The sequence below is a fragment of the Lampetra planeri genome, chromosome 50 (assembly GCF_965212315.1).
Source record: "Lampetra planeri chromosome 50, kcLamPlan1.2.h2, whole genome shotgun sequence".
NCBI lineage: Eukaryota > Metazoa > Chordata > Hyperoartia > Petromyzontiformes > Petromyzontidae > Lampetra > Lampetra planeri.
This window is the reverse complement of record NC_136156.1, coordinates 3,918,177-3,930,124: the sequence shown is the minus strand read 5'-3', so window position 1 is coordinate 3,930,124 and position 11,948 is coordinate 3,918,177. Positions and strand designations below refer to the sequence as shown.

General features: G+C 49.5%; 1 protein-coding gene across 14 annotated transcripts in view; it reads right to left on the bottom strand.

The window, feature by feature from the left end:
• The window catches only part of LOC144734211 (uncharacterized), a 67,344-nt gene that overhangs the window by 9,775 nt on the left and 45,621 nt on the right, over nt 1-11,948 (bottom strand). For 8 of the 14 annotated variants that reach the window (XM_078616327.1, XM_078616317.1, XM_078616318.1 and 5 more), the window contains 2 exons: nt 10,867-10,986; nt 7,772-7,894 (listed from right to left, as the gene is read on the bottom strand). In XM_078616327.1, coding sequence (XP_078472453.1) covers nt 7,772-7,894; nt 10,867-10,986 — 243 coding nt within the window. Of the gene's footprint in view, nt 1-7,771; nt 7,895-10,005; nt 10,036-10,866; nt 10,987-11,948 lie in introns of all 14 variants that reach the window. The other 6 variants (XM_078616323.1, XM_078616326.1, XM_078616314.1 and 3 more) reach the window with 1 other exon arrangement.

Here is an 11,948-nt window from a genome sequence, read left to right as displayed (position 1 = left end):
GTCGTGAGAATTATTTTATTGTTTTATTTTTATTATTTTATTATTTCCCTTCTATGTGACTTTACCAAAAGAACCAAGAAGGGGGACCTGAATACATTTACGCGAGACTAGCTGCCCGGGAACCATTCATATATCTCCCCCCGAACCCTAACCACCGCAGAACTAAACAATTTTAAATAAACTAAGGTGCTTCCCACCCCCCGCATTTGCCGCAAGCGTTTCGTCATCAATTCGAACCCGTTGGCCGTAACGTTTGAGGTCAGGCGGTAAAGCGGCCTGCCCCAAGAGATTTGCTCGCCGACGCGCGGTTTTTCGGGCTGTGCCCCACCGCCACGCGCCGTTCGGCACGTCGTCCCAGCGCCGCGCTTTCCACGTGTCGGGGGAGCTACGGCAGGAACTGAGTTTAGCCACAGCGCCAGTGCTCTGTTTGGTTACAGCACCGGGACCATGGTGAGTGGTGGAAATTCCACGATCCGATGGTAGGGGGGTGAGCCCAATTCAAAGTCTAACGGTTGACAATGCCACGCAAAGTAGGTACGCATTTTCTATGGACCTCGGAGAGATCGAAGGCTAAATCGCCTCCTGAGAATCACCTACCATCGTCTCTTTTCTCAAGCTCTCATAATATTTCTCAATTCAAGGAGCGAGTTAACCGTCATCTATTACAAACTTGAATTATGCCATTTGTTACGGTCCGCATGGCGTTACGAGCCTTTGAGCCTGGCTCTCAGCAACCGTGATAAAAAACACATTTTTATTACAATCAGTTCCAGAAAAATCTCCCGGCACGTGGCGCGAAACGTCAGACATCGTGACCAACGCCGCGCGGTACAACCCCAACACAAGTCGGGGAGTTACACAGCGCAACCACGAATGCCCCTACACAGATGCCCCTAACATGACCCTGACCCACAGCTCCATCCTGGTCGCCCCTTGCAGGTTACCCCTCACAGAGGTCGGACTCATGGGCTGGCACACATCACCCAAGTTACGGGCGAGGCGGCGGCTCTAATCTTTCATATTGCGCCATCGTTTTAGCCGATGACGGCACACACTGTGCTAATCACGCCGGTCGCTGCGGGGCGCAGGGAAGGGGGTGGGGAGTCGCGCGAGGGCGGTCGCCGTTGGAGGCTGGATCAGTGTGAGATTGGTGGGGAGGGCGGCAGGGAGACGGAGGGTGGAAGCAAGGTTAGTTCGCTAAGGGGTTTGTTAAACAACGCCGCTAAACCACAAGTCTTGCCCGAATCGCATGTAATGTTAATCTAGTGACATGACAGGATGATACACAGCCCTTAGTTAATCCACTGCTGGATGAAAGCCTGATCATTCTGTGTTGCGGTCATTGGGTCTGTTTGACCGTACTTTACCAGGCTGGTCAATGCCGGTTGGTGACAGCAGGACCGGTTCAGATATCACTCACCACTGGTAGTGGCCCGGGCCAGGAATCAAAGTCAGATTATGTGGCTATGCTCATCTTTTATTTCGAGCCATAAAAGCTAGTGGTGGGAATTCCATGTTATTATGGTTGGGACGAATGTACATCCAAAGTTTAAAAACTGTTGACATCTCACAAAGTGGTTCTCATTTCATCGACCCCCAGAGAGATTAAGGGCCGATTCAACTCCCATGGAGAAAAGGAAAACAAAATATTTTTGTATTTTTCTGAATTTGATCGCAATTGTGGTGTCGGAACCGTATCATGCAGCGAAGAATCCAATTGGGACACTCGCAGAGAAAGTGGATATCACAGAAATGTTTTTAAAAATAAGTCGGACCATTAAAAAAATGATGTAAAACCATCTTTAATATGACAGAGGTCTATAAAAAAAAGCAATCACTGGTGTTTGCTGGGTTGCGACCATCAACTCACTGCACTTGAGAACCCGGTTTTAATCACAACTCAGTTACAGGGTCTCTATGTGAGTCTACAGGTCTCTAAGTCAGTCTACGGGTCTCTATGCAAGTCACTGAAGACAGGGTTTAGATCACCAATTCACATCTCTTGCGAAACCGGTTTAATCGCAAGCAGCGGCTGAAACCCAGATTAGAACCTAACATCTCAGCAGTGCCGGCTCAGGGTCTTTCAACTTCCACCACCACCACCACCCCTACCTTCCGAGATGGATTTGAACGCAATCTTCCAATTAAGAGTAGCACACTGATGCTGCCGCTGCACGATCTGAGTGGGTATTAATCATTAACGAGCGATAATCCCACAATCAATAGTCGGGCGGTAATTAATTAAAAGGAGAAGAAGTGTTCTGCCTATTGAACTGACGTCAGCCGAGAATATCGATCGCAACGCTCGTCAGCGAAAAACGTTGATCGCATTTTGCTCTTGTGAGCGGAATCGTGGCGTGCATTGAAACATCTTGACATGCCTCGCCATCAATAATGATAAAACCCATCGATCGAGAGTGAAACACCGCGGGTTGATATCCGTGTTTAAACCGATCTTTACACGCTGTTGGGTTGCTGAGAGTTTGAGGAAACTGACCCCGGCATCGTTGATATCCCTTGGCTGGTAATCCAGGAGAAGGTGTTTGAGATTTCAATCTGGGGATCAAACTGGGATTTTACCAAGCGTGTAGTGAGACTGGTTCCTAATGAATGCACAGACACATAATAAAAAAAAACGCATTAAGTTTGTCACTTAAATTGGCAAAAAATTGGAGTTTAAAAAGTAACAAAATTCAGTTATGGACATTTCTCTGCAGTGAGACGCGTCGGAAAGTACAGTGTGGATATGAGGTCACCACTTTAATGAACCACAGTGGCTCTGTGATATCTCCTTTCCAGGGACCATGTTCCAACACGGAGGGGGGACCTGCGCTGACTATTGTGAGCGTTTCCTCCCGCGACGCGGCGCTGACGGCACAATTGCTAATTTAGATTCCGAAAAAAAAGACGTTTAAAATTGAGATGGAGCGATCTTGACGGGAAATTATGAAATCGGCTCATGCATAGGGTCCAGCAGTGGATTGGTCATGGCTGATGATGGCCACAATGATGATGGTGCGTCCCAGGCAAAAAATGCCCACCCACCATGCAATGCATGTCATATGACATCACCATACTGAGCACGTAGTGCACAACCAGCCTCGTTTTAGACCAGAATAAAATATTGAGTTAAGGCAGCTGCAGGACTCATGCAGAGAGCCAGACTCACGCAGAGACCCAGAGACTCACGCAGAGACCCAGAGACTCACGCAGAGACCCAGAGACTCACGCAGAGACCCAGAGACTCACGCAGAGACCCAGAGACTCACGCAGAGACCCAGAGACTCACGCGGAGACCCAGAGATTCACGCGGAGACTCAGAGACTCACGCGGAGACCCACAGACTCACGCAGAGACCCACAGACTCACGCAGAGACCCACAGACTCACGCAGAGACCCAGAGACTCTCGCAGAGACCCAGAGACTCACGCAGAGATCCACAGACTCACGCAGAGATCCACAGACTAACGCAGAGACCCACAGACTCACGCAGAGACCCAGAGACTCACGCAGAGACCCAGAGACTCACGCAGACCCAGAGACTCACGCAGAGGCCCAGAGACCCACTCAGAGACCCACAGACTCACGCAGAGACCCACAGACTCACACAAAGACCCAGAGACTCACGCAGAGACCCACAGCCTCACTCAGAGACCCACAGACTCACGCAGAGACCCAGAGACTCACGCAGAGGCCCAGAGACTCACGCAGAGACCCACAGACTCACGCAAAGACCCACAGACTCACGCAAAGACCCACGAGTTGACGATGTACTCCAATGTATGTCGCGATGCACCCCAGTCCCGTTGAGATTATTTTATTTTCCATTTGTGAAAAGTGCACCTGCCATGGCCAGATCGGACACGATGTAAGGTAGAACCTGTCGCTTGCGAGGCAGAGAGCATTCCTGATGGCGAATAACACTGCTGATGTAGATAATGATGAGGATGATGATTAAGGGCCTACGGGCCAGACAGACAGACAGACTTGTGGTTCGGCTGGCTTAACGCTGCGCAGTTAAAGCAAGGCAAAATCTCACGCAAGCAGAGAAGGTGAGATGCGGTTACCACCCCGCGCGTGCATGCAGGCGACATGCACACACAACATGCGCTCCGTGTGGGATGGCAGGGTGGATTCAACAGACACACGCGTACACACAGACACACGCGCTCACGCTTGCTCGCTCGCTCGCTCACAGGCGCGCACACATGCGCTGACCGGTTAATGTTACAGGAGCAATTCAGCATCATGCACAGCTTGGCATCATGGTTACATGAACAGAGTTAACATGCGGGACTCACGAGTTTAAGTGCAGGGTCCGTCATAAGTTACTTGCTCTTGATGTTAGTTTACGGTACTTATATTTGCTTATGTTCATTGTATTGTGTTACCGTATTCTCCGGACTAATTAGGCGCATTTTTCCCCCTCTGTATTTTCAAGCGAAAGTTAGGGATGCGTCTCATATAATCTGGTAGGCGCGTGTGCTAGTGTGTGGTTACTATCTGTGAGTGTGTGTGTTAGTGTGTGTGGGGTGCTGTAGTGTAGCGGTTAGTGCGCTGCGCTATGAACCCGGCGACCCGGGTTCGATTCCTGCTCACGGCCAACACCAGCGACGATTATCTGAACCGGTCCCAGGCCTCTCCTAGGTAGACTCAGCCTCAAATGAGTACCTTTTCAGTGTGTGAAAACATCCCCACTGGAGAGACAAAGGCGGTCGGGTGTGGTGTTGGCCACCTACCCCCTCGTGTACCGTTCCGGCCTTAATAGGTGCTCGCTAAGAGCACTTGCCCCTACAGCCTAAGGCTATATGGCAAATAATTGTTTTTGTCTTTGTGACAGAGATCCGTATTACGTTATTGATATCAGGGTTGGGTCTTACTTTCCGAAGCATCTTATAATCTGTAGAATACAGTAGTCAGCCAAAGGTTAAGGTTAGGGCTTTGCCCACTTTCAATTGGCTCTGCAGGTATTAAAATGTTATTTGTGGAAAATGTTTCAGCTTCAAATCACCTTCCGTAACTTTAATCTAGATTTGAAGTTTTCTATAACATTATAAAATATTACATCAGTCACTCAAGACAGGCTTTCTCAATGTGTGCTTTGTCATCGTGGCATGCAAGTGATATGAGAACTTCCTTCACGTAGGAATGTAATTGGATTCATGACAAAATTTATATCGTATCTTGTCAAGCTACAGTGCTTGGCGCACTGCACATTGAACCCGCCGGGTGCCCGAGTTTGAATCTTGTCCATCACCACATCTACGCCTCTATATAAGGAACGAAACAGGTGGATATCTCCACAAACGTGGCTGTCGCCTGATGAAGCTAGTTGTAATGACTGGCTAAACGTCGTACTCAGATTGTAAGTGTTGTGGCTTGGCTCTCCAACACACCGGTGTACTGTGCTAGTGACAAATTGGCACGTTCTGTTTACATAACAACCCTTACTAGTCGACTGTGTCGTGTGGTGGCGGGCTTAAATGACACATTTATATATTTACGCGATCTAACCCAAAAAAACCCTCTATTATGGACGATATTGGTCGCGAAAGCCTCCGTGTTAAACTCCTAATGAATGGCAAGGTGTGGGGGGGAGGCCTTAATCCGGCAGGGGAATAAAAAACGGGCGATAAATAGTATAACTCTTCTATCTTTTAGAGCAAGTAACTTGTTGCGAACCCTGTACGTATATTTATTCATACATGTAGACACAAAGACATACATTAACCTGTTATGTTGTTAAAAAATGTCAGGGATGGCTTGAAATGTCACACAGGGCCAGCAGAACGCATACAACAACAAAAATGGAAATGTTAAACGGAAAAAAAAACACGTGGATGCACACACGTTGAGACTGCCGGCTGACGTCGGGACTTGCTTGCGAGGTTAACGAGTGAGATGTGGGAATACCGTGGTCTCGGACAGAAAGATGAGTCGGCCAACGGGGTCGAGATGAGGGTTTGGGAATTCTGCTCCTAACAATTTGAATCGAGGCAGGAGAAAAGGGACGTGGGCCTTCACACCAGGTGGCTCAGCAGTAGAGCGAGCGGCTCGCAAATCGGAGGGTTTGCGTCGACGACTTCAAATCCTGATTGCGGGGGTTGACTCGGCCCATCATCATCATCAATCCTAAAGGGGTCCATAAAATGAGAACCACTTTGCGGGGAAGTCAACAGTGGTTGGTGCGCTGTGGATATAATTGCCCCCAATGAATAGGAACGTGGAATGCCCATTAGCAGCTCAGGGCCGAACATAGGAGATGAGCGCCGATGCCTCAATGGTCATTCGAGCAGGAGATCACTCTCATTTTTTGACCTCAGGATGAGAATGTTACCGGTCGCCTCAAAAGACTCTTTGCGCATCTAAGTAGTAAGCTGATGCCTATGCGCAGAGCTCCGCTCAACGAACGATTCTGAATTTGTAATGCACGAAAGAATGGCTCGGAGGCGCAGGAAACCAGTCAAAGCGGTGAAAGCAGCGAGGGCATCAACAATTGCCCAAGCTCTGTAATCCTACATTGGAATGTTTTGGCCAGATTGTGCCTCTCAATTCCGTTGTTGCTGCAGGCCCTTGTTGTATACATGTGCGAGGTATGGTATTAAGTTTTAAATATAAGATGATGATGATGATGATAGGAGTCATTTAGGCTGTTATGGTTACTGTTAGGACCATGGTTAGCGTTTGTGTTAATAGCCCAGTCATGCTGGAGGTCAAGTAACAGTTAGACAAGCGGGTTAAGTGTGGTAAGTCCAGGTCTATGTTAGTTATTATTTTATTGTCGTTAGGACTTGGGGGGTTAGCGACTCGTGGTTATATTTCAGGGACTGAGACGTTCATGGGTTTTTTTTAAATCCCCGCAAGATTAAGTCACAAGATGTCGTTAATACGCTCGGGCTCACCAGTAAATAATCTATCGCGCAGATTTTCTCGGACAATGTTACGATTCTTCACAATTGATTTGTTTTGGGCAAGGCCACTTGTAAATGCCTTTCGACAGACATTTGGCCAAATCGTTACGCAGCCTAACCCAACAATCAATTATGAACCCGTTATAATCTATTTGCTGGATTCAATGGAGGGGGGGGGTCAGTGCCAGTCCCTTTGCTACAGACACCAATTAACACACTGCTGAATTACATTTGGCACTTGAAGACGCGATCATTTTAACTTTGACCGATGTTGTGAAAGCTCCACTGAGTGCTATTGATTTCGCTTTTGTCCACTCGTGTTATTTTTCTTTTAACTGGCCGCTGGACTTCCAGAGTTTGGATTTTTCTGTCTGGTATCTGTTGTCAACAATACTTTTATCAATAAACATATCTGCACGTACTCCAAAACAACACGTTCACGCTTTTTAAAATCAATCTAAATTAGTTCACGTATGGTCGTTTTATTGATTAACGTTTTCTAATACGTCATAAAAATAAAAAAAAAACACGTCTGGCCAGCGTGGAAGACTAGGCCAAAACACCTCTCGAGTGGGGCTCACTCTCTAGCGCTCCCCTCCATCTAACAGAGGCTCTTCTGCCAGCATTGTCTTGAGCAAGACATTACAGGGCAGCACCTTCACCATTATAATTTCGCCCGTAAAGAAATGACAAAAAACTACCAACGAGGCTTGAAGCTAGCGCGAACATTTGAGCTCATTTATTCTTCCACTGGCCTGGGCTGATCCAAGCTAGATTTTGCCCAGGCTGGTTGGGCCGACTTGGCCGGCAGTCTGCTGTGAGGTGCAGCCTAGGTGCTTGGCCAGCGTGCAGGCCGGTACCTGGGCAGTGGCCTTCCCCTGAGAGCGTGGCGACACTCCGGCTGCGCGCCAGCGACGAGTGCGTCGGCGTCAGCAGACGGCTCACGATGCTCATCTCCATCGGCGTTAGCTGGGACCGCCGGCCTGGGGAGCGCAGACGCGTGCACACAGGCAGACGGGCGCACACGCAAGACGGGCAGACGCATACAAGCACGCTCACACACACAGACACGCAAAAACGCACAGAAGCATACACGCACACGCGCTCGCACACAAAGACGCATACGTAGGCAGATGCACACATACGCGCGCCAACACGTACATACACGCACGCATGCACATTTACACACACAATCGCGCGCGCACACGCACACAAAGGCACACAGTTAAAAATAACCAAAAACTCAACCGATGGAGGTTCAACGCACACAATTGGCAGCATTGAGTGGCACTGAGCGGGCAAAGCCGAAGCCCAAAGCAACGTCATGGAACCACTGCCCAGACCAAGACTTCACTTGGCACAATGCGGTCCCTACGGGTCGGGCAGTGCGATTATTAAGACAGAAAAACGGTTCATAAAGTGCATCTGTTCTTCTGCTATGGGCCCGTACGTGACCTTCATTGGTCAGACCCCGGATTCTCGCTGGTCCCTTAAAGACCGGGCTTCGCTCCACGGCTGAGAGAGAGGTCTGTGTTCCTCCGCTGCTGCAGCAAGGCCATGGAATTCTTTGCCCCAGGCCATCAGAGACTTGGATTATGATGGTTATGTTTAAAGCTCATCTGAAAAGCAACTTTTAGTCACTGGAATTTTTAAATGACAACATTGTTTTGTTTTGATTGTGACAGAAGTTGATGTGCTGTGTTCGAAATTTTAACTCTGTTTTGGATTTAAAGTATCTTTTTTTACCATTTATTTTTCGTCCAAGGCGCACATATAATGTAACGTGTTTATTTTGGCAGCCGATATTACAATTAGGAATCGATTTTTGGGTTAGGCCTCGCAACGATCTGGCCAGATTTTCCTGACATTCTGACTTCCATTAGTCCAGCCTGAAGATGCTTGGTGCAGTTTAAGGCAAAGTGAAACGTCGCAAAATCCGATTACAAAATTTAGCTGTAAAAGTCATTCTTCAACTGAACCAGTGAGAGTGAGCTTAAACAATAATAACTTGCCCGTCGCTAATCGATTGCATCCGTGACAATTTAATTCGTTTGGCTATGTCGCGCGTCGGAGGCTTACAACGACACAATATTGGCCACATCATCATTTACGTGGCCGATCCCCGAATATCGATGTACATCTGATCAGCCGCTACCACTCGTGAACACGGGCGGGGGACACGGGCGCTGACGACGATACGGAAATATTAGAGCTCATCAGCACCGCGCGTGGCGGAAAGGCGTTGGAGCCACTCTGCGTGAAAATGAATCGGCCGTTAATGCGGACTCGGCGTGAAAAGCCCGCGCGTGCATGCACACGATAGGCGCTGAAGCAGCAGGAGATGGTTAGCTCGCAAAAAACGGGAGTTTTGCCGGCAACAATAATGAGTGCTGGCGAGTTGGGGTCAGCGGTGGGGGCTGTGAGGGCAGCCGATGGTGTCTGATGGGCGGACGACGCACGCTGCACGTACCAAGCCAGACACTCCGATACGGGCAGAGCAGTCCAAACAGACACACCCAACTGGACACACCGATCCACATATACACACCGAAACGGACACACCAATGCACATATACACACCTAACTTGACACACCGATCCACATATACACACCGATACGGAAACACCAATGCACATATACACACCTAACTTGACACACCGATACACACATACACACCAATATAGACACACCGATCCACATATACACACGAATTTAGGCAGACATAACCAATTTGGACAGATACTCAAATACGGATACATCAGGCTGGACAAACCATGACAGACACAACGATCCAGACCCATCACATTAAACACACTACTCCAGGATACTCCAACCTGGACAGATACAACATTGTGGACACACACCTATCCAAACGAGCGCAAGTCGCTCTGGACACAACGCTATAACCACCCCATAGCGGACACACCACTGCAGACAGTACAGACACAGTGTGTCCATGGAGGCGGTGGGTGGTTGGATGGGGGTTGGCGAGTCGCGCATCGAAGGGAAGGTATGACATGCTGCGGCCTCGGATTAAGCATCTGCACGGAAGCGCGTGCGCGTGTCTCACGCGTTCATTACTCGGTGGATTTACCGTTCGTTTTCTTCCTCTTTCCGGACGAACCTACGGTAACCGGACGGAGGTGGAGGAGGAGGGGGAGGATCAACCACAAATGTTTGACCATTTTACAGAAACTGATCGTGCGCTTCTATAACTAGGGACGATTACGACGATTGGACTGTCCCAGTCGGCCTGAAATTCCCTCAACTAACGCTGGAGGAAAAGGCAGCGGAGGAGTGACATGGTGCAGACGGGAGGGGGAGGTGGAGGTGGTAATGTTGGGGATGTTCTAAGAATTAATTATGAAATTGAGAGCTGTCTGGGTGACCGGGCACAGGACAGTATTGGTACACGAGCGCCGTACGAAATGAAAACGGGTAAAAATTCAGCGGCGCATCTTGCCGCTAGTTCCGGCACGCTTCGCCTGCAAAGGAATGAAACCGCGCGTCACCGCCCTCACCGCCGTCTAACGCCACCGGATCGCGTCGCCTGCAGGCAACGACGCTGCGCTGCCCCCCACTGCCAGGCCAGCTCCACGCACCTGAGCGATCGCTAGCGCGCAACTCCATCGCTCTGTTGCGTGGATGTTTCCGCGACCGCCGCAGCAGCTAACTTTTTTTTATCAACACAGTTGCTGAGCACAGGCACCAAAAGGCCAAAAGACGTCAAACGGCCAGCAACAAACAGCACTACCATATTTGTAAGAGGTCGGGGCACTACGAATCGACACGACTGCTTTACGTCGATGTCGAGCGCGCCGGTGTGCTCGGAATTGGGAGCTCCACCGCAGGATTTCGGCTTCACCCGAACCTGCGCCGTGCACAGCGGCCGTGCCCCTTCGCGTCGCTGGGGCGGCGCCCCGTGTGCCCGGCACAGACACGCGGCTTCCCCTACCGGGCCGATCCGGCGAGTTCAACAGCGTTGCCGATGACATCGATAGCCTCTTGCTGACGACCGAGTCCGGCGGGTGTCGTGATAGGTTCACCGTGGAGACGGAACGCCGGTCAGGGTTGTCTGGAAGCCACGCGCAAAACACAACCCGCAAAAAAGTTAATTCCCGCTCAACCGAGCGTTGAGGTGGTGTACATTTCCCGATTGCTATCCCGAGCCAATGGTGGAATTTCCACGTCACTATTGCAGGGGTGAGTCATTCCATAGGACAAGTACTGTTGACCACAAAGTGGTAATTCTAGATTTGAAGCTTTCGTGACTGCAAAGATTCATACTCTTAGTTCTTCCGGTAAAGTCACATAGGTAAAAAAATGAAATTAACATTAATAAAAATAAAATAATAAAATCACGACGTTTCGGAGGCAAAACAAGTCTCCGTCATCAGGTGGGACCGTCACAGCCAGATTTGCTGCATCTTTACCGAAAGAACTAAGAGCACAAAGTGGTACTTGTTTTATCACGCCTGGGGTGATGGGCTAATTCAAACCCCCAACATTGGGAGCGATGGATGGAAAGCCCCATACAAACGTAAATTTTATCATTATTATTATGATTGCAAGCCGCTCGCTCAACCGCAGAGCCACGTGGCCAGTTAGCTCGTGCGTCTAACAATTGTAATTGAATAATTGAGGACAAATCATAGACTGGACACACGACACGCACAGTCCACGCCGCATGCGCAGAGGAGTGATTTCTACTCCCCTCTGAATGTTGGCGGTGAACCCTGCCCGGTGGTGCCAGAAAGTGCTCCGGGGGCCGCAGCCGTCAATTCCGGTTTATTGACCAAGCGACAATCGTTTGGTGTGCTTCCCCTGAAAGAGCCGAAGATTTAACGGCGGCTGCATTAAAAACGATTACTTGTTGGCCGAAAACGCAACGGGCGCGCACGCTTGACGCCTGCACTTTGGAGAGGCCAAAGTGACCCAAATCAGCTGAGCAACGGGGGACGTAACTCAGCGCTGAAATGCAAACGCGAGCACGGAGCGCGCCGAGAGCCCGCGTCGCGATTTTTATGTTGATGGGGC